This window comes from Cetorhinus maximus, chromosome 22, assembly GCF_964194155.1.
Source record: "Cetorhinus maximus chromosome 22, sCetMax3.hap1.1, whole genome shotgun sequence".
Lineage (NCBI taxonomy): Eukaryota > Metazoa > Chordata > Chondrichthyes > Lamniformes > Cetorhinidae > Cetorhinus > Cetorhinus maximus.
The window spans coordinates 44498736-44525717 of NC_135900.1; the positions used below are offsets into that span (position 1 = coordinate 44498736).

General features: G+C 42.5%; 1 protein-coding gene across 1 annotated transcript in view; it reads left to right on the plus strand.

The window, feature by feature from the left end:
- Positions 1-26982, plus strand: part of nrip2 (nuclear receptor interacting protein 2) — an 86121-nt gene that overhangs the window by 32621 nt on the left and 26518 nt on the right. Inside the window, exon 3 of the mRNA XM_078568204.1 lies at positions 12836-12918. Within this exon, the coding sequence (XP_078424330.1) occupies positions 12836-12918 (83 nt within the window). The remainder of the gene's footprint in view (positions 1-12835; positions 12919-26982) is intronic.

The following is a 26982-nucleotide window of genomic DNA, read 5'->3' on the forward strand; positions in this document are numbered from 1 at the left end:
ACGTCAGGCGAGTGTCCCAAGGTCATCATGCACTCGCGCGATATTTTGGTTGGCAGCGCCGACAATTACCAGGCCTATTAAGGCCATTAGAGTTATAATTGCGTGAAATTTTGCTGCCCGTCCAACCTTACAGTTAGCAGGCAGGTGGAAAGGCCAAGTAGTCTTTGGATTTTTTAGGAAACTTCATCCACAGGCAGGATGAGGTTTCCAACAGCAATTAAAAATTAAATAAAAATGTTTAAATTTCATTTATAACATGCCCCTGCTCATGTGACAGAGCCACATGAGGGGACAGGTTTTTAACATTGCTAAATCTTTTATTCCTGATTTTTCAAACCTTCAACCCCAAGGCAGCTCTGTGCCTCAGGGAGCTTACATTGCGCACACTCGTGCGCATGTGAGAACTTCCGCACTCACCCTCCTCCCGCCCCCACCCGGCAGCATTAATCACTGCAGCGTGAAATCGATGTCTGGGCACGATGGTGGGCGGCAGTCGATATCGCGGCCACTCCTGGGCCCGCCCGTCGCGCCTGCCTGACAAGGGGAAAATCCTGCCCTTGGCGTTTAAAATATCTATCAAAGCCTTTTAATGTCAGACTAAATGCTGTCGAGTGTTGATCTATACGTTGGCTGTGGTGTACATCAACAAATGAACCAAAGATGAATAAAAACTTGTATTTCTGACTCCTTATTTAATCCTGTAAGTCTGCTGTAAACTGCAACTTGTCTTCTCCTAGGCTCTCATTCTTTGGTCTTGTTTAGCCATTTCATTATGCAAAATACTTCTGGCTCTAAGTTGCTGCCCATTGTTTTCTTGCAGTTACTAATTTAAATGTCACTTTCCCTTTAAAGCTGTCAGTGCAGTAACTTGTTTTCCCACTTAGGCTGTCTGCAACCTGCTGGTTTCAGTATGCTTGGCTGACCTGTGCTTTTCCAATGTTGGAGGGCTCTCCAGTGATCATGGGCCTGTTTTTCTTTTAAAACTTCTGAACTTTCAAGGCAGGATCATTTCTCTGCGATTCTTTCCTTTCTTTGACCTCCGCAGGTGCTTTTTTTTTGAACATCCCGCACTTTGGAAGTTTCGGCAGAAGCATGCTTTTCTTAAAAGTTACGAACTGTTAATTCTGCCAAAGCTCGTTCTTTAACAAGGAGCCTGGGGAGCCCTTACTCAGTGCTTTTTTTTTACGTCTTCAGAATAGCAACAATTTTTTTTTTAAAAACTGAAAAACTTTCCCTTTCTCAACCGAAAGAGTTCCCTGTCTCTTAAACTCTGCAGGCTTTACCCTTTTTTTAAAACTGTGCTCTGCAAGTTTCTCTCTTTACTCCGACAGCTGATTTTTATTTATCTTCTTTTTAACTTCAGTGCAGCACGGCCACAATTGCTGCAATCCCTGGAGCTTCTGGGACTGCCACCTATTCTACCATGTAAATACGGATTGTGTTTTTTATTTTTGCTCACAATCTCATGAACTGTCTAGGTCCTTTGACACAGCGTCACTCAGGGTCTTGCAATTTTCTGTAGCGCTGCTCACCCTAATTGTGATCAGAGCAGTCTTTTTTGCTCTGCATCACTCAGGGTCTTGCAATTTTTGTAGTTATAATCACCCGTCTTTGTGATCTGATCAGGTTTTTTTCTGTTTTACTGTGTCACATGGGGGTCTTACAATGGACTTCCGCTCATTCTGGTAGAATGTGATGGATTCCTCAACTTTCAAGTCTGTAGTGAAGTTTCTTCTGCTGTTTCTTCAAGTTTTCTTCTTAGGTGCACGTCTCTCTGGTAAGCCTTCAGCTGCTTTTAGTTTCACATACCTTGGGATCCTGTTTTGGGTTCATTGTTTAAAATGCCATCTTTTGTATCACCGCCACTGCTCACCATGTTTAATTATGGATGGCATTTGATGTCTCAATGATGAGATCTTGAGACTTGTATGTGAGGATTCATTGTCTAGGAGGTCCATGGTCTCCTGTTGCATGGGTGAAGCAGGTGGTAGAGAGTAAAGATATGAATTAGTATGGGAAGGTAAGTATGTTGCAACTTAACATTATGAAAACGATTATATTTTACTTGCTGTTGAAATTAAGTCAACATGACTGATTGATGTATGGCATGGCAATATTTGCTGATATTTAATTGTGTCACCATGAGGCTAGGAGGCCCCTATCTGCAATGGCAAAGGATGCTGAAATGCCACTGATCTCCAGCTCTTCCTCCTCTGCAATTGTTAACTGAGAAATCTGTCGAGGACCACCTCTGGTTCTCTCCCTAATGTTCTGTGCTATCTTCTCTTGCAATGGGGGAAAGAACAGATTTATGAGAGGGTGTAGTGGGGCGTGTTAACCCAATGGATGTAGTGCATTTGGTGAGGATGATGACTAGGGAGAGGCATGAAATTGCATAAGGGTGAGTGGCAGTGGTGGATGTATAGATGGGGATGTAAAGAAATACACAGAATAAGTGGGTGACAGGAATGATATGAAGGAATAGGCATCACAAGGCAGACTAAGTGGTTGGGGAAATGCGTGCAGTAGGACATACAGAAATGTGCGACTGTACTCACATTTCCTGGCTAGGTCATAAAAGTGCTTGCTGCAATGAATCCATGAGCATGGCACACAGTTCCTGCGGGTGACTCTGTGGGCCACCTCCAGCTGTGCCTTCTTTGTGGCAGCAACAGGTTTCTTCCCTCCATCACACAGGAATAGTACTTCTCTCTGGCTCTGCACAACCCCCAACAATACATCAAGAGAGATGTCATTGAAATGGGATGTAGCCTTTGAACGGCTTGAATCCACTGTCACACCATGTCTTCCCTTGCTTTCAACTCCGAACTCCTCCAAACTCCATCTTTGCACTGGCCCTTTAAACATGAGTTGATATCACATCAGGCAGGTCGTCATCGCATCCACTTCTGTGCAATCAATGCCAAACCTGGAACTAAAATGATAATGAGTTTGCTATGTTAAAATGCCACTGACAGACACACCGAACTTACTTCCGGGTTGCCCACATGATATTAGACATTGACACGCCCAAATGCCTTGGAGTTAATATCGGGGCCAATAACTCAGAAAAGGTGGTCATAAGAAGCATGGCACCATACACCAAGGGGTGAGAGGGAGGAGGACTGTAAGAATGAGAATTGTAGTTCATAGAATAATAGAATGATATATTACAAAAGAAGACATTTATCATTCCTGTGCGGACTCTTTGGCAGCATTATCCAATTAATCCCACTCCTCTGCTCTTTCCACATTGTCATATAAATGTTTTACCTTGTACATACATATAACATATGAATTAGGAGCAGGAGTCGGCCACTCAGTCCCTTGAGCCTACTCTGCCACTGAACAAGATCATGACTGATCTGATTGTAACCTCCTGCCTACCCCCAATAAGCAAGGGGTGAAAGGCTATCAAGAATCTATCTACCTCTGCCTTAAAAATATTCAAAGACTCTGCTTCCACTGCCTTTTGAGGAAGAGAGTTCCAAAGACTCACAACCGTCCAATGAAAGAAAAAAATTCTCCTCATTTCTGTCTTAAATGAGCGACCCCTTATTATTAAACAATGACCCCTAGTTCTAGATTCTCCTACAAGAGGAAACATCCTCTGCACGTCCCACCCTGTAAAGACCCCTCAGGATCTTAAAGGTTTCAATTAAGTCGACTCTTACTCTTCTAAACTCCACTGGGTACAAGCCTAGCCTGACCAACCTTTCCTCATAAGACAACCCACCCATTCCAGGTATTAGTCTAGTAAGTCTTTTCTGAACTGCTTCTAACACATTTATGTCCTTCCTTAAATAAGGCGACCATTACTGTATATGGTACTCCAGATGTGGTCTCACCAGTGCCCTGCACAACAGAAGCATAACCTCCCTACTTACGTATTCAATTCCCTTCGCAATAAATGATAACATTCTATTAGCTTTGCTAATTACTTGCTGTACCTGCATACTAGCCTTTTGTGATTCATGCACTAGGACCCAGATCCCTCTGAATCTCAGAGCATTGCAATCTCTCACCATTTAGATATGCTTCTTTTTTATTCTTCCTGCCAAAATAGAGAATTTCACATTTGCCAGATCTTTGCCCACTCACTTAACCCATGTTCCTTTGTAGCCTCCTTATGTCCTCTACACAATTTACTTTCCTACCTATCTTTGTGCCATCAGAAAATTCAGCAGCAATACCTTCGGTCCTTTCATCCAAGTCATTTATATAATTTGTAAAAAGTTGAGGCCCCAGCAGCACACCGCTTGTTACATCCTGTCAACCAGAAAATGACCCATTTATGCCTACTGGTTCCTGTTAGCCAGTCAATCTTCTATTCCTGTCAATATGTTACCCCTTACACCATGAGCTTTTATTTTCCGCAATAATCTTTGACATGGCACCTTATAAAGGCCTTCTGGAAATCTAAGTACATTATATCCACCGGTTCACCTTTATCCACAACACATGTTATTTCTTCAAAGAACTCCAATAAATTGGTTAAACATGATTTCCCTTTCACAAAACCAAGTTGACTCTGCTTGATTACCTTGAACTTTTCTAAGTGCCCTGCTAGAACATCTTTAATAATAGCTTCTAACATTTTCCCCATAACAGATGTTTAGCTAGCTGGCCTGTAGTTTCCTGATTTCTGTCTTCCTCCTTTCTTGAATAAAGGAGTTACACTTGCTATTTTCCAATCTAGTGGTACCTTCAAAACCAACGCATCAACTATCTCACTAGCCACTTCTTTTAAGGCCTGTTATGATCCCCGCTGAGGTTACCCCTGGACAAGCCTGATCCGAGTGGAACCCAGCTTGATAGATCCTAACTTTTAATTGTTTGTTTATATACGTGGAGAGTGATTACTGAACAGAGTTACTGGAGTCGGCTAATGAACTTTTAACAGAAGAATAAAACATTTATTAAACAAGAAAATATGAACTATATTACAATACTCCTTCACACACAACTATACCTTTACAGATTTGTAAGGATAACACAAGTTACAAAAGCTATCTTTGACTTTAACGTTCACGATAAGTACACAGACTATGGGCAGAATTTTGCCGTCGGCGAGCAGAGGGCGGGGCCCGCTCACCAACAAGTAAAATGACACACCCCAAAGTCAGCCAGCCCCATTTAAATTTTCAGGAAGGCGGGGACACAGCCAAATCAGCTGTGTCACTGCTGACCTGTTAATGGCCAATTGAGGCCATTGACAGTATCATTTAAACAATTAAAGGACCTGCCCATCCAACCTTAAGATTGGCGGGCAGGCCAGGAGCCTCGATGGGCAATAGAAAAAATGTGAAACCTCATCCACCGGCGGGATGAGGTTTCATGTAGAGGTTTAAAAAGTTTAATAAACTTATAATGTAAATTATGAACATTGTCACATGAGGGGGACATGTTAGGGAATTTTTTTTTCCTAATTTTCATATTTTTAGAAGTGTAAGCGATCTCCGAGGCAGCACTTAGCCTCAGGGAGATGTGCGCTCTTTCGTGCACATGCGCGAAAGGGCGCACTCTTGCTTTTGGGGAATCCCCCCGCCCCCCCCACCCTGCACAGGAAGTGCATAGCGCTTCCCGCCGGACGTAATTGGCCCGCCCACGTAAAATGGCAGCGGGGCCCGCTTCTCCGGCGGGGATTGGCTTCCCACCCACTGGAGATTGGGTCGGGCCCACCTGCCAGCCAGAAAATTCTGCCCTATGTAAACCTATGGTGACCTGTGGTCAGACTTACCACACTCTGAAACCAAGTGACAGATGCCATCTAAAACAGGTGCTATGGATCTCTTCTCAACGTCCCCAGATGCTTGTCACACCGTAAGCCAGCCAGTTTCACTGCACTCCATCTTTCACATGAGGATTTCCAATCTCCACTCTCCAAGAACTTGCTTTGGAATCTTCTCCCAAACCGACACTTTCTCTCAGACACCTTCTGCAAGGGTTCACCTCCAGGGTTTCAAATTCTCCTTCCGGTATTCCTCTCCCCTGGGTCACCACATGCATTCAAGCTGTCTTCCATGCACACTCTCACCGACTCAGCCATCAACAGTAGTACTGCTTCACATGCCCATAGCAAAGAGTTACAGGCCTTCAGTTATCTTTTTGGGCCTTCTTGCCTCTTGTAAGCTTTAAATCTGCTTTCTGAAGCTTGTGTGTCTTTAAACTTGAAGCTTAGAGTCTTTCTCTCTGCCCCTCACTCTTAACTTCACTTAACAAGGCCTTTTTCAGGTTCCTGTCCTTCCTTTGGCTAGAAGGTCTGCTTAGGACTTTCCCCTCTTCCTTTCCCCTGGATTTTGGGGTTTTTCTTTAGCTTGGAACTAGTTATCTGTCCCCTTTGCTCCAGTCTCTGCCTGGCAGCTACTTTCAAAACCAACTGAACTCAAACAGCTTCCAAAATCAAACTTAAATAGTAAAGCTAAAATTCATTCCTAATACCCACAAATACCAATATAACGTACTTAAACTGTCTCTATTTCCTTACAGACCCTAGGAAGAAATCCATCAGGGCCTGGGGACTTGTCAAGTCCCAACAATTTACTCAATACCACTTCCCTGGTAATTGTAATTTTCCTTAGTTCCTCCCTCCCTTCCATTTCCAGATTTACAGCTATTTCTGGGATGATACTTGTATCCTCTAGAATAAAGACCAATGGAAATGTTGTTCAATTCATCTGCCATCTCATAATTTTGCATTATTAATTCCCCAGACTAATTTTCTATAGGACCAACGCTCACTTTGTTAACTCATTTCTTATTTAAATATCTATTGTTAGAACCATTTCTTCAAGAACTGTATTTTCTTTTAAAATTTGGAAGGACATTGCATTATTTGGACACTCGAGTTTCTTATAAAAGGCCATGGCCATAATTTTTCCGTCGGCGAGTTGGGGGTGGGGCTCGCTCGCCGCCGCGAAAATGACACAGGACGACGTTGGGAGGAACCCCCGATGTCATCCCACCCCATTTAAATATTCAGGAAGACGGGGGCACAGTGAAATTGGTTGTCCACCAACCGACCTGTCAATGGCCAATTGAGGCCATTGACAGGATAATTAACCCAATTAAAGGACCTGCCCGTCCAACCACTGGCGGGATGAGGTTTCATGTCTGTTTTTAAAAACTTTAATAAACTTTATGTAATATTTATTAACATGTCCCATCTCGTGTGACATTGTCACATGAGAGGGACATGTTAATTTTTTTATTTTGGATATTTTTTAGGTTTATTAAACTTTCAGCGCTCTTCCTGAGACAGCACTTAGTCTCAGGGAGCAGTGCGCATTTTGACAGTTGGGGAATCCCTCCCCCCGCACAGGAAGCGCATAGCGCTTCCCATTGGGCAGTCCGCTGGGTGGGCCTTAGTTGGCCTGCCTACTCAAAATGGCGGCGGGGCCGGTTTCAGCGGCAGAGTTCGGCTGCCCGCCCGCCGCCGAGTCAGTGGGGCCCACCCGACCATTGAAGGCTAAATTCTGCCCCATAAGTTCACCTTGGACCATGAGCAAGCATACCTTTTCCAAGAAATCAACTGACCGGCATGGTACTTGAAGAGGAGAACTGTCTGCTTATTTGAACAGTAGCGGCTGGGAAAAAAAGTTATAGGAAAGGCCCTAGTGATTTACTGGAAATCATCTTGATAAAGATGAGCTTTAAGTTTTGAACCTGTTGTTTTGAACTCAGTTAGGAATGAACTGAGGAGCAAGAAAGCTGTCTAACCCGTGCTATCCTTACCTTGCCTGAGACGCAGTGTGATTATCAGTATCCAGCTAGGAATCCTCATCTCAGTAGAACTTGTGTTTGGAAACACAAGAGGCTGAAACGAGAGGGTGTTCCAAGGATTGATCCAGCTGTATTCTCCTCTACGCTGAAGCTGTTGGTGAAAACCTCCTGACATCTACTGGGAATAGCAGATACTTCACAGAAGGGAGAACCGGACCGATAACGTCAGAACCCTGTGAACTTTATCCTTTTTAATGAAGTATTTTTTTTATCCACCAATCTCTGCAGAGACCCTATTTGTTTGTCCTTTCGTGTGTGTGTGTTGGGGTATTTTAAAAGGGATAGATAGTCACACTTCCAGATTACAAATTGTGAGTTAACCAGTTATTGCAACTTGTTTTAAAAAGAAGTTTCATTTTATAATAAATAAATAATTCAGAGTTTATTAAAAGAATCCTGGTTAAAATCTCCTTTATTCTGGGTCTAACAATGGCGAAGGTAAATAACTGGTAATTTTTGAGAGTGAATTAAACATTTACACTAATGTTGTGACCTGTGGAATAGTAGGGTTTGATCAACTATGCACGCCTCCCATCCCGGTTGTGACACTATAGAAACTCTTACAATCCATCTTTATATTTTTAGCTAGATTTCTCTTATACTCCAATTTTTCCCCTCCTCATTAATCTTCTTCATTCTTTGCTGTTCTTTATATTCTGTCCATTCTTCTGACCTGCCACTCATCTTTGTGCAATGGTATGCTTTTTCTTTAAGTTTAATAATATCTTTAACCTTTTTAGTTATCCCTAAATGGTGGGTCCTACCCTTAGAATTTTTCTTTCTTGTTGGAATGTATCTTCTGTGTATTCTGAAATATCCCTTTAAGTGTCTGCCACTGCATCTCTATTGATCTATCCCTTAACCTCATTTACCAGTTCACTTTAGCTAGCACTGCTTTCATGTCCGCATAATTGCCCTTATTTAACTTTAAAATACTAGTCTTGGACTCACTCTTCTTTCCCTCAAACTGAATGTAAAATTCAATCATATTATGATCGCTGCTACCTAGGAGTGCCTTCACTATGAGATTGTAAATTAATGCTATCTTGTTACACAATACCAGGTCTAGTATAGCCTGTTCTCTGGTTGGCTCCAGGATGTGATGTTCTAAGAAACTATCCCAAAAACATTATGAATTCCTCATCTACGCTACCTTTGCCCATCAGATTTTTTCCAGTCTATATGTAGATTAAAATCCCCCATGATTACTGCCGTATCTCTTTGACAAGCTCCCATTGTCTCTTCTTTTATATTCTTTCCTGCCGTGTAGTTATAATTCGCCGGCCTGTACATCACTCAGAAAATTGACTTCTTGCCTTTATTTCCCTTCTCAACCCAAACTTCTTCTACATCCTGGTTTCCTGAACTTAGGTCATCACTCTCTATTGTGCTAATGCCATCATTAATTAATACAGCCACCCCTCCACCTTTTCCTAGCTTCCTGTCCTTCCTAAATGTCATGTAACCTTCAATAGCCAGGTCTCAATCTACGTCACCCTGTAGCCATGTCTCTAATGGCTATCGGATCATACTTATTTATTTCTAATTGCACTATCAGTTCATCTGTTTTGTTTCGAATACTATGGGCATTCAAATACAGAGCCTTTATTTTTGTCCTTTTATTATTTTTGGAGCATCTAGCCTTATCTGCTGATTTACTCAGATTTGTACTCTGTCCCTTCCTGTCACAGTCTGTTTATCATTTCCCATATTAGTACCTTTCTCTCTTACCTTGCCTCTGCTCTTTGGTTTACCACATCTTCCCAAATTTGATCCCTTGCCCCCACCATTTAGTTTGAAACCCTTTCTTCTTCCTTAATTATCCGCTTCCTAGAACACCAGCCCCAGTACGGTTCAGGTGTACACTTTCCCCATACGGGTGCCAGTGCCCCATGAACCGGAACCCACTTCTCACATACCAGTCTTTGAGCCATGCCTTAATTTCTCTAATCTTATTTTCCCTATGCCAATTTACCCGTGTCTCAGGTAATAATCCAGAGATGACTACATTTGAAGTTCTGCTTCTTAGTTTGGTGCCTAGCACCTCATTGATTATGCAGAACCGTTTTCTTCATCCTGCCTATATCATTGGTACCTACATGGGCCACAGCAACTGAATCCTCCCCCTCCCACTGTAAATTCCTCTCCTGCCCTCAACAAATGTCCCAAACCCTGGCACCAGGCAGGCAACACAGCCATCTGGACTCTCGCTCTTTGCTGCAGAGAACACTGTCAATTACCCCTCACTATACTATCCCCTACCACCACTACATTCCTTTTTGCTCCCCCCACTTGAATGGCTTCCTGTACCAAAGTGCCTTGGTCAGTTAGCTCATCACCCTGCAGCCCCCAATCACATCCAAACAAGCTGAAAGAACCTCAGACCTGTTGGACAATTGCAGAGGCTGACACTTCTGCACTCCTGCCCTCTGGGCTCTGTTATCTACCTCAGCTGTGGTCACACCCTTTTGTCCCTGACCACCTTTCAAATCAGAAGACCCTATCCTAAAGGGTGTGACTGCCTGCTGGTACAAAGTATCCAGGTAACGTTCCCCCTCACTGATATGTCAGTGTCTGCAACTCGGCCTCCAGCTCAATGACTGAGTTGTAGCTCCTCAAGTAGCAGTCACTTACTGCAGACATGTTTGCCCTGGCTCATATTGGCATCCAGGAGCTCCCACATGCTATAACCATGACATATCACCTGTCCTGCCCATCCATATGTTTTAATTAACTACTTAATTATTTTACTCAATTGTTTATTTTATATATTCTATTATCTTACCACAAATTCCTGTACAATTTTAAACCTTAGGAATAGAATAGACCTGAACCACTCACCAAACAGCTGCTTCTCCTGTAGTGGAGCAAAACCAATTCCTACAGGTTAGAAAAAGCAAAGGAGTACCTCCTTCCTATCCTCCCCAAACTCTTAGCACTCTATTGAGGTTACACTCAGGCCAGAATTTTCCTGTTGGCGATTTGGGGGCGGGGCCCGCTCGCCGACGGGAAAATTACATGGGATGACGTCGGGAGGAACCCCGACTTCATCCCGGTCCATTTAAATTTTTAGGAAGGCGGGTGGACAGAGAAATCAGCTGTTCACCCGCCGACCTGTCAATGGCCAATTGAGGCCATTGACAGGATCATTAAGCTCATTGAAAGACCTGCCCGTCCAACCTTAAGGCTGGTGGGCAGGCCAGGAGCCCTAGCAGGCTTCTGAAAAAAAGATAAAACCTCATCCACTGGCGGGATGAGGTTTCATCACAGTTTTTAAAAAGTTTATTAAACTTTCACTCATTTGTTAACATGTCCCATCTCGTGTGACAGTGTCACATGAGGGGGACATGTTAATAATGTTTTTCTTTATTTTTAAAGTTTTTTTAAACATTCAGCATTCTCCCTGAGACAGCGCTTAGTCTCAGGGAGATGTGCGCTCTTTTGCCCCCGCATAGCGCTTCCTGTCAGGCAGGCCGCTGGGTGTGCCTTAATTGGCCTGCCCACTCAAAATGGCGGCCAGCCCCGTTTCGGCGGTGGAGTTCAGCTGCCTGCCCGCCGCCGCTGAGCCGGTGGGGCCTGCCCGCCAACCGAGGGCAAAATTCTGGCCTCTGTTTGACTAGGTGTTTAACAACTTTCAAAATAAAATTAGATATTGAATCTGCTTCTGCCACCCATTTAGGCAGCACATTTCAGATGTCAACAACTCAGTATAAAAAAGAGTTTCCTCACGTCACTTTTTGTTCTTTTGCTGATCACCTTAAATCTGTGTCCTGTAGTTAGTGACCCTTCTGCCAATGGAAACAGTTTCTTTTTATTTACTTTATTGAAACTCTTCATGATTTGAACATTGCTATCAGATCTCCTCTTAACTTTCATTGCTCCAAGGAGAACAGCCCCAGCTTTTCTGGTCTCTCCACATAACTGAAATCTTCATCTCATACCTTCTAAGTCCTTTACATCCCTCCTAAAGGGTGATGCCCAGAAATGAACATACTCCAGCTAAGACTTAAACAATTTTACAAATACTTAGCATAACTTCCTTTTATACTTATACCTGTTTTCATAAAACTAAGGATCCCATATTTTTTTGAAATAAAGGCTTGAATTTATATAGCAGCTTTCATGACTTCAGGATAGCCCAAAGCACTTTACAGCTAATGAAGTACTTCTTTGAGTTGTGAGTAATTGTTGTAATGCAGAAAAGGCTTGATAAGTTCAGTTGGAACTGTCCAACCATTGAGGCAAAAATAGCCAGTGGAAGCTGCAGTGTTTGGTGCTAGACTAAAATTTAATCATGCTATTATGAAATGTAAAATATCATATATAGACCATAAGACAAATGAAGAGGTGCTTGAAATTGCAAAAGCAAAAAACTCTAAAACATGACATCTAGAAAAGCAAACGTCAGTATGTCAGTCATTTGATCAGAACTGAAAAGCTATAGAGATCTCTTCTAGAATGCAAAGTGACAGGCAGCAGAAACAGGGACAACTTAGGCATAGTTGGATGACAAAGTGGTTGCAAATGAGCTACAGTGGATGTGAAAATAGTGCAAGACAGACGAGTGTGACATACCATGACAGCATATCTCCTGGTGGGAGTAACAAGCAGCAGTAGCATTGTGAAATGTGTCTTTATTTTTAAATTTTCTTTATGGAATGGTAGATAATGTCAAAGTCAGAAAGCAGTTTACAACAACCACAATATGACAGCATTCCAAATTAGAATTGCAAAAAAGAGGGAAGAACTATGATTAACTTCAGGAAAGCAGCCTTTAAGAGGATGAAGAAAATCTAAGAATGATGAACTAACATACATTCAGGTGGGGAATGCAGAAGGAATTAAAAGACAATCTATATGCACCACCAGTGCTGTTATATATGTGTTAACATCGACATTCCTATTAGAAATGTTCAGAGAATTTTATAGTATAAAACCATGGCACAAATAGTGCTTGAAAAGCATGAGTTTAATACATATAGATAGAAAGGTAATACATATACACTGTTCCTTTTTATTTACTCTCAGTAACTTATGTCCCTTGTTTCCTCAGTGCTGTGACCAAGAGATCAAAGTCACCATCAACACAGGCTGCCAACAGAACACAATCTCCACCAGTTGCTTAAACAGAATAGGGTAAGATATCAGTTAGCAGATGAACCACTAATTTAAATTAGGAAAGGATTTTCAGAGACAAGTAACCTGAAGATGTGTCCTGATAGGGTTCGTGCTGTTTATATCACAAGGCAGTAAATGACAATTAAGCCACTTTAACCAATTGCAATCAGCTGGCTGTTAGCTAATTGAAATGCTTCTTTTTGGAACCTCTATTAATAATTAATCTATTAATTGTTATACTATAGACTGCATTGTAAGCCCGCTAGACTTTTCTGACTTGTCTGCACCTATGTTTTAGATTGCTGACTATGCTTTGGTGAAAGATATTAATTCATTCTGAAACAAGATGAAGTAGGAAACCAGACGCCAATCTTTTACTCAATACTAGGATTTATGTACAGAATGCAACAATTCATATGTCTGTCTCCTCTCTCACCAACACCGAGTGTCTCAGAAGTCTTCCTTTATCCGTCTTCTCTAAGGCAGTCCCTTGGGATCAAGGATGACCTGCCTTTACTCCAGTTTGATGGGTTCTGGATGGCTGATCAGTCCAATGCACAATCTGCAGACTCCACCACATGCAGGGCAGGTGGTGTTTGAAAGATTGGGTGGATGGATTGTTGGGAGGTTTATGCACTCCCTCAGCCTTCATCTTTGCATATTCCTGACAAAGTCTCTCAATGTGTTTTCCCAAATGAGCCTTCTCCATTTTGATCGGTCACAAGCCAGGGACTTCCATGAGTCAGCAGGGATGTTTGATCTCTTCATGGATGCTTTAAGGACATCCCTAAAGCATTTCCGCTGACTTTCTCAGAGTCTCCTGCCGTGACCATGTTCAGAGTACAGCAGTTGCTTCAGGAGTCTGGTATCAGGCATACAAACTACATGTCCTGCCCGGAGGAGCTGGTTTTGAGCAATTAGCTCAAGTTGGCTTGGGAGAGGATGCTGCTCTTGGGCCACCTTTTTTTGCCACCAGATAGGGAGGATTTTGCGAAGGCATTCTCCAGTTCTTTGGAGGTGCCTGCCATAGGTTGTCCAGGTCTCCAAAGCATATAGGAGTGCATGCTGTCCAGTAAACCATGATCTTAGTTGTGGGTTTGAGATCCTGGTCCTCAAATACTCTTTTCCTCAGTTGGCTGAAGGCTGAGCTAGCACATTGGAGATGAAGATGAATTTCATTATCTTATGTCTACCTTCATGGGGAGGAGGCTCCCAAGATATGGAAAATGGTCCATGTTCTTTATATGCCTCAAGGTACTTAATCAATGACCTTCACCTGTGGATCCTTAACCTTAAAAATACAATTAACATGCCATTAACAGATTCCCCTCTTTTCTTTGAAAGAAAACTTATTACACAAAGAATATTTCAAAACAAATCAAAGAAGAAAAAAATGATTTTCCATATTTAGTACACCACATCATGATACAAGACGTCCCTTTATCCTGCTTTATTTAAAGGCCCCTGAAGCCTGGCTTACAATCTTCAGTTCACCTTTAATCATATAAGAAATTGCTCAAATTCCACAGACGCTCCCCATAGAAAATCATCGACTTGCATCACAGAAATGTTTGACTACTGGTACCTTTGTGGTACCAGTAGAACATTGCCAGATCTGCTTAATGTGTACTGCCTCTTTCAGCAAGACAGGCCTAACTGAGAATACCATACCGTTAATGTATCATTCAATCCATAAATGCATTTGTTTAATTTCTACAGCTTTCTTTCTACATTGCTTGCCTCTTTAGGTGATTTCAAAAACACTTGTGAAATTTTTCTTCCTGCAAAAATGAGGCTTTGATATTGATGGGCCTACATTCCCATGAATATTTGGCCAGCAGAGCCAAGAAATTTTTCAGGATTGCTTTTCCCACCATGGGGAGTCCACTAACATACTGATCTCCAAGTTTCTCTTCAAAACCCCAAGCCATTAGCCTCACCTTAGTCTAATGTCCCATCTGGAAACACTTTCTTGGTACATATCCAGCTATGTGATAAGGCTGGCTGTCCTCTATCTGGCACTTCGGAGGAGACACCAAATTCCTTCCAGCTTTTTGTTTTGCCTCTTATTAACTTATCAATCATAAGGGCTTCTACATTCAGTAGTATTCCTAGATTGTTCTGTAGTCTTATTATTTCATAATCTCGTGAAGCTAGGGCATCTACTTGCTCGTCTGTGTCTTTCTGGACTACTAGTACAGTAATACTCTCCCTCCCACGAGGTTCTGTTGCCAATATGTGATCATTTCCTAGTGCGAGAGTGACTGCGTTGTCTTGCTTTCCATTGTTTCACCCTATGTTGCCAGTCCATAGATCTTGCCTTTTATCCATCATCTTGGACATTTAGCCAATATTTGGATTTGCTGGTAGCTTTCCTTGCCCTCCCTACACTAGTTGCATCCCTGCATTCACTGGACCCTTCTAGTACATATGTCATTCCAGTACCCATTCTGGATATGATAACCCTGTTCTGTGCATCAGTATCAGTGGCTGTTGCCATTCTGTCCCTTATCTAGTGCATTTTGTTCCTCATAACTGTCAAACATGAGTATGAGGGATACAGGGTGTCTCGTCATCTTATATTAATTGATCAGATCCTGAAAAGTTTGTAATCAATGCCAATTAACCAAGACAAATGGACCTTAATAGTTTGATTATCATGTTGGACAACCACTGTCCTACCATCACACCCCATCACTTTAGGCCGACCTTTCCAGTCTTTGACCCTCTCTTTTATAGCATTCTAAACTCCCAAGATTAAAGTTAATCTTGGAAGGTCTTGAGCAATGCCTTAGTGAATTTTCTGAGACGTCTGCCTTAATGAATGTCCTCCTTCCTGAATGTAAAACATTCAAGTGTGAAAGAAAAATAGAACTACTTGTAGTCCCTTCTAGGGCTGGGGAACTATCACACAGCACAAAAGGTATTTTGGATTCCTCCCATACATCAATTGATAAGAACTGTAGCCCCCAATCACTTGAAGTGAATTCTTTGCACAGACTGCCTGTGCCAGGACAGTTGTTAACTTGCAGTTTGGTTAATTGGCTAAAATCTTATGGAGCATGATCATCTCATCAATCACCCTGTGCTTCCTTTCAGAGAGTTCATTACTGAAAGAACTTTCAGCTGCATTCATGGCCACAATGTTCATATTTTCACACATCTCTAAACTCATCAATATTAAATCCTCCCCCATTTTCAGACAGAAATTTAGCCAGTGCTCAGTCTGGTCCCTATCCATTTTTCTATGGCTTTATCTACATCCTTTGTCCTTATCATGTATTGTCACATCTATAAAATGTAAAATTAATATGTTTCTGTCTTTATCCCATAATATTAAATCCATAGCTACTACTTCATTAAAGTGCCAATGGAAGACTCACAATGGAATGTGGCAGTGTCCTCTGATACGTTTTACATATGTCACATTTTTCACTAATCTTTAAATCTCTTTGGTGAACCTTATATACTTATCATTAACCACACCTGTGTCCTTTAGTAGGATTTTTAATCCGTGACAAGGGTGTCTGTGCAATTTTAAGGCAATTTGCTCTTTTTTCCTCAAATTTTGATCACCTGAAGCAATTAACACTTCTTTAACATACTGACTAGATTTGCCAAATTTTTGTTAAAGGGATTCAATAATGTCCTGACTGGGTACTCTACAGATCTACTGATTTTTCAAATACAATTGCTTTATCATACTCCATGTTCAGTTTCATTTGTGCCTTTTTCATAGAAGGCTTGCTTAGCAGCAAGGGTATCGCACTAAGACTACAACTGTACAAATAAGGTGGCTTACACCAGCTATTTTACATGGGGCAGAATTTTTAGGTCAGTGTGCGGGCGCGTGCCCGACCCGAACGGATGCAAAATCGCATGCGATGACATCAGGCAAGCATCCTGGCGTCATCCTGTGCTTATGCGATATTTCGGTCAGTGGGCAGACGGTCAGAAGCGCGCCCACCAACAATTAAGAGGCTGAAGGTCATTAAAGTTGTAATTTTCTCCGATTTTGTGTGGTCCATCCAACCTTATGGTTGGCAGATGGACAAATCAGCCAGGCGGACTATGCATTTTTCATGAAACCTCATCCAAGGGTTTCTGTTATTAAATTTTAAAAATCTATGGACAGCATTTTTATCATGTATATGTTCAGGTGACTGATTGTAATACTTGGACATATTTTTCCTCATCTTACAAATTTAACTTAACTGTTTTCAAGTCTTCAGTTCCCTGAGGCAGCTCTGTCAAGGGGCAACCGCTATTTATCACCAACAAAATGAACCTGTGACTAATACACTCACTAGTACAATTCCCCCAGACTGATCATTGCCATCATCTTCAATTTCAGAATTCTATGTATCATGCATCATTTCAAAAACCCTGCTATTCCACTTTGGGAGGCTCATTGAATTATGATATTTTGTGTCACATCTGAAACACTTAACTGTTCCCTGGGCATTATTTGTCCATTATTACTACTCTGATCCTGTCATCTTCCAGATCTGCTAAAAATGCCTCCATCCTCATTCCTTCTATCTGTAACTCTTCTGTTGTACTGACACCTGTGATCCATATCTGAACAATCTCAAAACACTGCAATTAGTGAGTCCTTCAACCTTTGTGACCCTGCAGAATGTCCCATTTGCGCCATCAAGGCTGCTGAAAATAATTGCTTCCCCGGGAATTTTTTTAAAGCAGCAGACATCTGAACTAAAAGGGTGTATTTTTCAAATGCCAGTTAAGACCAGCAGCCTATCCACATGGGACACCTTAGCACAATCGGCAATTTAAAGCAAACACTGAATAAGGAATCTCCAAACTGAATTTCTCAAGTCTGTTAAACAAAGTCCTTGATATTTTGCTCTATGGAATGACACCATCTTTTGAAATCTATCAAAGTCTGACCATGCCTTGCAGGCTTCTAATAGAAGATCCAAACCTTCATCAGTATCCAACTAACAGGCATAGAATTTTTTTTCTGAGGGTCAGGAGTCTGCGGAACTCTTTCCCAGAGAATGGTAGAGGCAGGGTTGTTGAATATTTGTTAGGCAGAGGTAGATAGATTCTTGACTAACAACGGAATCGAAGGATATCAGAGGTAGGCAGGAAAGTGGCATTGAAGCCACAATCAGATCAACCATGATCTTATTGAATGGCCTACTCCTCTTAATTTATGTTTGTAAGTATGCATCCGGCCCACAAAATACAATGCTTCTGATTTTACTTTTGTTAGGAAGCAACAATGCAAAGGCCGTACCTTGTTTTCTCTTTGGTAAGGATGTAATCCGTGTACAGATATCCACTTCATTTGTCCACTGGTCATAAGATTCAGATTCAGAGAATATCGGTGGGTAATCATATCCTGACAATTTACATATGCTTTCAGCTATGCTTCACAAAAGTAACTCAGATTACAATCTTCACAGAATCAGAGAATTGTTACAGCACAGAAGGATGCCATTTGACCCACTGTCTGCACTGGCTCTCCATAGCTATGACCATAGCAGATGTTAATTGCTGTGCAAACCAAATCCCAGAGGGAAACTTGGCTTACGGATCATACCCTTTTTGTTTTCGGAAAACAAGAAAAAAAATGTATTGATGTCAGCAGCAAGAAGTCCAATAGCACCTATGGGATTTTAAAAATTAAAAATAAAAGTTTTATTTACAAGAATAAAAGAAAACTTAAGCACATAAGATTACAGTTGCACAGTTAAAATCAGCCTTACAAAACATTCCCACAAAAGACTTCCTACTTGGTCCGACCCACAAGTCAATGCCTTCCGAGTAACATTCCCTTATAGATATTTAACTTTTTTTAAAAAGTGATATTACTCAAGGCAAACTGCATACCACATGACCTCTTAAACATTGTAAAATCCAAGACTTCAGAATAAGACTGCTTTTTGCAGCCCAAAGCTTTTCTGGCTTGACTGGATGGCTGATTCAAACTGCATCTTCTCCCAGCATAGAGCTCTTTCTAGGAGATCTTTCTCACACAGCCAATAGCCCACAGCTACAGCTAACAGTTCCAGCTTAACAGCTACCAGCTAACCTAAGCTCTACACAGTAACACTAAAATACCTTCCCCCACCTTTCATCTCAGGTTCCATTGTTCTCACCTCTTTGAAACTCAAATCCTTCCGAGTATAAAATCTTTCATGTTTTTATTTGTCTCTGCTTTCAGGTCAATAAAATGTAATATACCCTTTTCTGTTTACCTATGGAACTCTTGCAAAATGCAAACATGTTTCTCAGCACCTCTGACCTCCCTTTGATATTCAAACAAATGCTCAACTTATCTAAAAATTAGAATGTTAGATCCAATCTATTCACTTGTACTTCAAACCTAATGCCTCTATCCTTTCATGTTTAAAACCCCCAGGCAACTTGTCCTCTAGTAACTTTTCCCCAGCTTAATTAAATCATTTACATTCACAGTCTTCTTCCCAGAATAACACAATATTCCCCAAAAATATATTTTAAAACAATAATCCATTCTCTATCTAGTACCACTCCTTCTCTCTCCCTGTATACCTCACCTTCTTCCCTTTCAGATAACAATCCAATTCTCTCTTGAATGCCTTGACTGAGCCTGCCTTCACCACACTCAGGCAGCACATTCTAGATCCCAACCACTCACTGTGAAAAAGTTTTTCCTCATGTCACTATTACTTCTTTTGCCAATTATCTTTAAATTTGTGCCTTATTATTCTCAATTCTTCCACCAATGGGAATAGTTCTCCCTATCTACTCTGTCCAGACCCCTTATGATTTTGAATACTTCTATCAGATCTTCCTGCAACTTTCTCTTCTCCAAGGAAAACAGGCCCAGCTTCTGCAATCTATCTGCATAACTGAAGTCTGAACAAAAAATTCTTAGTTTCTAATCTTCACCTTTAGATAACCATCCTCTGCTACCATGTTAATTCATTTGAAGCCAGATGGTGAAGCAGGAAACCAAATGCCACTCTTTCACTTAATACCATAGAATGCAACATTACATGCTTGCTTCCTCCCTAACCAACACCCCATGTTGCAAAAGTCTCTCTTTATATGCTCTTTTTGAAACCAATAAAATAAATTAATTAATTAAATTGACAGCCCCTTAAAGGGGCACAACATTGAGCTTTCTCATCATTCGGTGGGTTTGAACCATCAACCTTTTGTTTAACAGGCGAACATGCTAGCCAATTGTATCTGACCGATATGACTCTCTTTATATGTGCTCAATGTATTTAATCAATCAATGCCCTTCACCTGTGTATCCTTAACCATAATAATACAATTAACAATCCGTTAACAAAAGAAGGGAAAAAACTTGCCGTAATAGATGTTAAAATGTGACTATTGAGCTAAACCTATCCCTCAGGGGGCTTAATTCACAAGACAACAAGGTTTGAAAATGTAGATTAACATTGTCAAGGTGTTTGAACCAGTATGGTGTTGACAATGAAACATAGCTGAACATTGTAGTGATTGCTTTATAGGTATTATGCTGCAAGTATTCATTTAAATGCAACAGAATCATAGGTGAATGGCTTTGTTCTTGGATGAGATGAGGAAGGGGCATATCAGTTTGCCTAAAAGGTGACAATACAATGATACTGATTTCAGGGAAAAAAACAGGAAACTACAGAGAGAGGAAGCCCTGCTCTGGGCTAAAGGCTAACATGCAAAGGTTCAGCTTCCTGTAGGCAAATGTCACCCAAAAATGTCATTCTGAGTAAGATGGTCACCAATTTAATAGTACAGCAAATTCATGTTTTCATTATGTACAGGCCTCGAAGTGAAACTGAATGAAATAAGTGACTCTCATTTACAACTGGTACTCTGTATATTCATATCTGGTGAAATAAATCAGCTTAACTGTTCGTATTTGACTCCTTTTCGCTAAGTCTTCTGAAACCACCTTTGGAGAAATTGAAGAAACATTCACGTGAAAGACACGATATTTCTCCAGATCACAAAGCTAGGTAGAAGAACAAGCTGTGGGGAGGACATAGAGAGGCTGCAAAAAGATATAGACAGGTTAAACAAATGGGCAACATGGTGGTAGATGGAGTATAATGTGGAGAAGTGTGAGGATATTCACTTTGGTAGTAAGAATAGAAAAACAGAATGTTTATTTAAAATTTTAAACTTTTAAATGTTGATGTTCAAAAGCATGTGTGTATACAGTACAACAAGTACAAAAGTTGGCATGCAAGTACGCAAGCAATTAGAGTATTCTGCTGAGAATGCTTATGGGAGCACCTGGAGCCACATGACCTGAGAAGACTCCTACAGCAGACAGAATTTGTAATAATCACTGATGCAAGTGATACATGGGCCTTCAAATTCATGTGGTCAGTTGTGCCAGATTTGCATCAATAGAAATCAGTTGCACTTCCAACAGCCTAGAGAGCTGTTTGCAATGGAATTTTCCGTTTCAGCTCATTTGCATTTCCATATCTATTGGAGTAGTCATTGGCATAGATTTCCTGTAAAATGAGGGTGATGTCTGATGTGCTGGGATGCTTTGAAGTCAGAGTGCAGTTGTTAACAAGCCAAGTTAACAGGCTGAAAAATGTGGCAGCAGCAAGTAAGGAGGAACGTGCTTGGTTCAGTGAGTGGATTGTCAGCTAATTTGAATGATTGTCTCCTGAGTGCTTTTTGTGCCACTTTACAAGAACGTTTATACACAGATGAATCAGAAACAGGCAAAGGAGGCAGCAGGATGTGATGCACAGAGGAAAATGCTACAGTTGTTTTTTGGTTGTTCATGATACTGACAAAATGGTATTTATGGTCAATTCTGTGTTGCCTTAAGGCGTTAATATCAACTATTTAGTGTGAAATTGGAGTCATATGAAGAAATGACAAGTTCATTTTCCTGAAAACATTAGTGAACAGTAGTTACAGTACAGTTCTCTACTCTTCTGGTGGCAGCTCACAAATTATTAGGTTTATTGAATTCAGTTTCTTAATTTACTGTAGTCGAATGTGAGCACATGACACCTTGGTTCCTAGTCTAATACCATGGCTGTATGCTACCACAGCTTAACCGTCTATGACACCAGGTAACTCAATCTGGCCTGAAATGATTAAATAGGAAAAAGACAGAGGGCGGAATTTTCCATTCTAGAGTCTAACTGCGGTGGAGGGCAGGAAAGTTGCCATGATTCCCACTGGACTGCAGAGCGGATTTTTGCACCTTATTTTCTGCCTTCCAGCTCATTAATTATGCATCAGCGAGTAGCTCATCAAATCTTGTGGTGGGGCGGGCATTGATTTGTCCACCTCGCTGTTACCTCATGGGGTCGAAGGTGATGCTGCCCGTGCAGACATTCACTCACTGCTCCTAATTCGTATGCTCACTAGGTGTGCTGAAAATATACATTACAACGCCAACCAAATGTACCAAATATTCTACTCCACACTTCAGTGACACGTCCCTGGTGATTTTCCTCCAGGACGTACAGGAAAGGTGGGAAGTCTTTTTTCTCAGGGATCGAAGCAGGAGGTCCATCCACCTGACTACACTGGCCTGGGAGGAGGTCAGTGCCTGTAGCAAGCAAAAAGGACTGCCCAGAGTGCAGGAAGCAAATTAATGATTTGATGTGTTCCACCAGGGTAATTGAACCTTCTCCTCACTCCAAACTCACACTCTCATAAGGGCATCAGGCAGCCTAAGGATTAGAGTCCAGAGAAATGTCACACACCACCAGCAGATGGGACCTCAGCACTGAATGTCTGCCAGCTGTTTTAACATTACCATCACAAGTAAGATCCTGCACGAATGCATCTTAATCCCTTACAGGGGAGGGTTCAGCACACACAACAGTCATGCATGCTTCTGATTTGCTCCTTCATCCGTACTGCTCACAGTCAATCCATCTGTATTTATCCAGGACAAGCTTGCCCATAATCGGTGGGAGAAAGCCAATCCCAGCGGGGGTACCTGAGAGCTGAGGGCACTCTCGTCCCATGAAGAGCAGGCTGCAGAGCTGGCTGATGAGGACAGAGATCATTTCTGTGCAGAAGTCAAGATTGGACTCCCCCCAACAAGTCTGTGAGACTCCATACAGTATACATTGGCCACATGTAGACAATGACTGTGAGTGACCTATAATGTAGGAATCTGCCCAGTCAATCACTAATTATCTATTTTCTCTATTCCAGCCATCAGCAAAAAAAGGCAGAGGAAGACCTCCAGCAAGCCCCTCAGCCTGCCCCAGACCACCTCCAACGAGGAACCACCCGATGAAGACCTGCGCTGCATTCACCTGCACCCTCCACCAGTGTAGATACATGCCCCTTGGTGGGTCCTAGTTGTAGAGTAGGCTCAGTTCACTATCTTGTGATCACTTCACAGACACATTTCCATAGCAGGCGGAGGTAGTGACAGCTGAGGCCTCTGACATTTGGAGGACTGTTGGATACCAGGCTCCTGCAGAGTCTGAGTCCGAAGACAAGCCTCTGGAATCGACCCTGAGAGAGGTGTTGCAGATGCTGAGATAGGCAGGGGAACATCAGGCATAGTTGTCAGAGGCCGCCAGTTTGCTGGAACAAAGGATGGAGCCCTTCCGTGCTCTGTTTGATGTCGTGGCCCCGGCATGTGAACGCATTGAAGTCTCCACGGGAAAGACAGCGGCCATCCTGGAGACCCAGGTCCAGCATAATGCGCATTTTCTGCCAGATTTGCACTCGGGCATGCACACCATCGTTCTAGTCGAGGGTGCTTTCCAGCGGTGGCTAGGCAAGAGAGGGATGGGGCACCTCAATCTCCCTACAGGTGCGCCTTCTCCTCAAGGAGTCAGGGAGGGGCCCTCAGGCACCTAAAGGGAGGAGGAGTGCTCGCCAGACACCCTGGGGGCATCCACTCAGGACTCATCAAGGGTGTCCTGCTGCTCCAAATCCCCTCTGCCTGTGACCCCGTCAACAGGTCAGGAAGAGGAGTGTGCACCTGCCTCATAGCAGGATACCCTAAGTAGGCTGGAACGATCCAGGCTACCGGCCTTCAGAGGACGCCCGCCAAAGTCATCGCAAGACAACAGGGCATTGCAGTAAGCAGGCAACATCTACCTCTGCTGCGATGTCGGGCTGCAACTAGATGTAGCGTTAGTATTAGGAACATTAAGAAGTTTTGAATGCACAATTGTAAATATATAAACTTTACCTGCACCATTGTAAATATATTTTGCATTTATCCCTCCCCAAGTCTCAGGTATTGCATGGCTAATCAATGTGATGCAAGGTCCTGCATTCATTGAAGCCTATGACACCATATGAAGAAAGTTGGCTCCACTTGGTGACATTTGAAGTGTCTGCTAGACGGGAATGAGTGTGTGATGTCAGAGATGTGTGCTTGTCCTGGTGAAGCCGTCAAATTACCTGTAAAGATCTTACTTTGTTCCTGAATGGCCGCCTAGTGTTGCTTCACGGAATCATTCCATGAAGTCACAGAACACCAGTCGATATGGAATTCATTGCATGACTGTGCACTCGTTGACTTAGGGTTTATAGAAAGGATTGGCCTTTGTGAGATGGACAATGTTAAGGACTGAAATGATATGAAAGCAATGCTCAGGCATATGTCCTGAGTGCTTAGCAGTATCTATGAAGGGAATAAGTTATCATTGACTGCTGTGTCAAAACTGACTGGGCCACATCTCTCCCAGATGCCAAGGTAATGCAGGACGTAAATTTGGTAGATTTCTGATGAATTAAGGGTAATGAGTGTCAATAATGGTCCTGCTAAACCACTCTGAGGACAATGTTAACATAACTTGCAGCTTTGCGTCCATGCTGTCGTCTGACAGATGTGTCCTGGTGTCCGATGGCATCTTAGGGCTCAGTATCAAGATGAAGCTTCTGCATTAATCATGCATGAGAGCTGATGTTTGGAGAGATGGTCTTGTCTGGATGTAGCTCTGTCTTGAGACAGTCAAGCACTAACCATTGACATATGTTTTTCATCTTAGAGTCACCTTGCTAAGCTGCTGTCTCACTGGCATGGGTGCACCTATGTGTGCAATAGCGTTTCAGCCTCTTTAAGGATACCATGGCCACTGACTCGTTGGTGCCATGGTTGAAAGGATTGCACAATTTGTAGTTGTTTAAGGCTATGCTATGTGGAGTGCTTATCCCATTCCACAGCAGCCACATGGTCCCCAGGCTACTGCACCTTCCAAGGTTGACCCCATCGTTAGGGTTGAAGGTGACTTAAGCTTCCTCCATGATCATTGTGAGATTGATGACCTTTCGTGATCTGTTGAAGATGACAATGAAGGTGTTGTCTCCCCTGCATCGAAGTGTGAAGATAACTGCACTCGTAACAACTTATTCCTCCTGGAATCTTGTAGCTATGAGGTTGTCATGGGCCCGTCTGCTGCCTGTGCAATGGCCTCATGTGGCTCTTCTGAAACCTTGTCCTATTCAGATTCATCCTGTTCAACTTCCACCTCACCAAGGTTTCTCCGTGTCTTCCTATAGCAAAACATCCCCCCTTTGCAGCACTAGGATGTGCAGAGTGCAACAAACAACAATGATACAGGACAAAAAATAAAAAATACCTGGAAAAACTCAGCAGGTCTGGCAGCATCGGCGCAGAAGAGCACAGTTGATGTTTCGAGTCCTCATGACCCTTCAACAGAACTAAGTAAAAATAGGAGAGGGGTGAAATATAAGCTGGTTTAGGGGCGGTGGGGGGGGGCGGGGGAGAAGGGGGTGGGGGGTGTGTTGTTGGGACAAGCAAGCAGTGGTAGGAGGAGATAACAAAAAGCTGTCACAGACAAAAGAACAAAGAGGTGTTGAAGGTGGTGATATTATCTAAAAGAATGTGCTAATTAAGAATGGATAGCAGGACAAGCAAGGTATAGATAGCTCTAGTGGGGGTGGAGTGAAATAAGACTAAAAGGGCATAAAAGGTATAGATAAATGATCGGTGGAATACATTAAAAATAATGGAAATAGGTGGGAAAAGAAAAATCTATATAAATGATTTGAAAAAACAAAAAGGAGGGGGAAGAAACGGAAAGGGGGTGGGGATGGAGGAGGGAGTTTAAGATCTAAAATTGTTGAACTCAATATTCAGACCGGAAGGCTGTAAAGTGCCTAGTCGGAAGATGAGGTGCTGTTCCTCCAGTTTGCGTTGAGCTTCACTGGAACAATGCAGCAAGCCAAGGACAGACATGTGGGCAAGAGAGCAGGGTGGAGTGATAAGTGAGGACCCCACCAGCATTCAAAGGATCATCCTCCGCCATTTCCGCCAACTCCAGCATGATGCCACCACCAAACACATCTTCCCTTCACCCCCCCGGCGGCATTCCGTAGGGATCGTTCCCTCCGTGACACCCTGGTCCACTCCTCCATCACCCCCTACTCCTCAGCCCCCTCCTACGGCATCTCCCCATGCGAACGCAAGATATGCAACACCTGCCCCTTCACTTCCTCTCTCCTCACCGTCCAAGGGCCCAACCACTCCTTTCAAGTGAAGCAGCATTTCACTTGCATTTCCTTCAACTTAGTCTACTGCATTCGTTGCTCCAAATGCGGTTTCCTCTACATTGGAGAGACCAAACGCAGACTGGGTGACCTCTTTGCAGAACACCTTTGGTCTGTCCGCAAGAATGACCCAGGCCTCCCTGTCGCTTGCCATTTCAACACTCCACCCTGCTCTCTTGCCCACATATCTGTCCTTGGCTTGCTGCATTGTTCCAGTGAAACTCAACGCAAACTGGAGGAACAGCACCTCATCTTCCGACTAGGCACTTTACAGCCTTCAGGTCTGAATATTGAGTTCAACAATTTTAGATCTTAAACTCCCTCCTCCATCCCCACCCCCTTTCCGTTTCTTCCCTCTCCTTTTTGTTTTTTCCAATCATTTATATAGATTTTTCTTTTCCCACCTATTTCCATTATTTTTAATGTATTCCACCGATCATTTATCTATACCTTTTATGCCCTTTTAGTCTTATTTCACCCCACCCCCACTAGAGCTATCTATACCTTGCTTGTCCTGCTATCCATTCTTAATTAGCACATTCTTTTAGATAATATCACCACCTTCAACACCTCTTTGTTCTTTTGTCT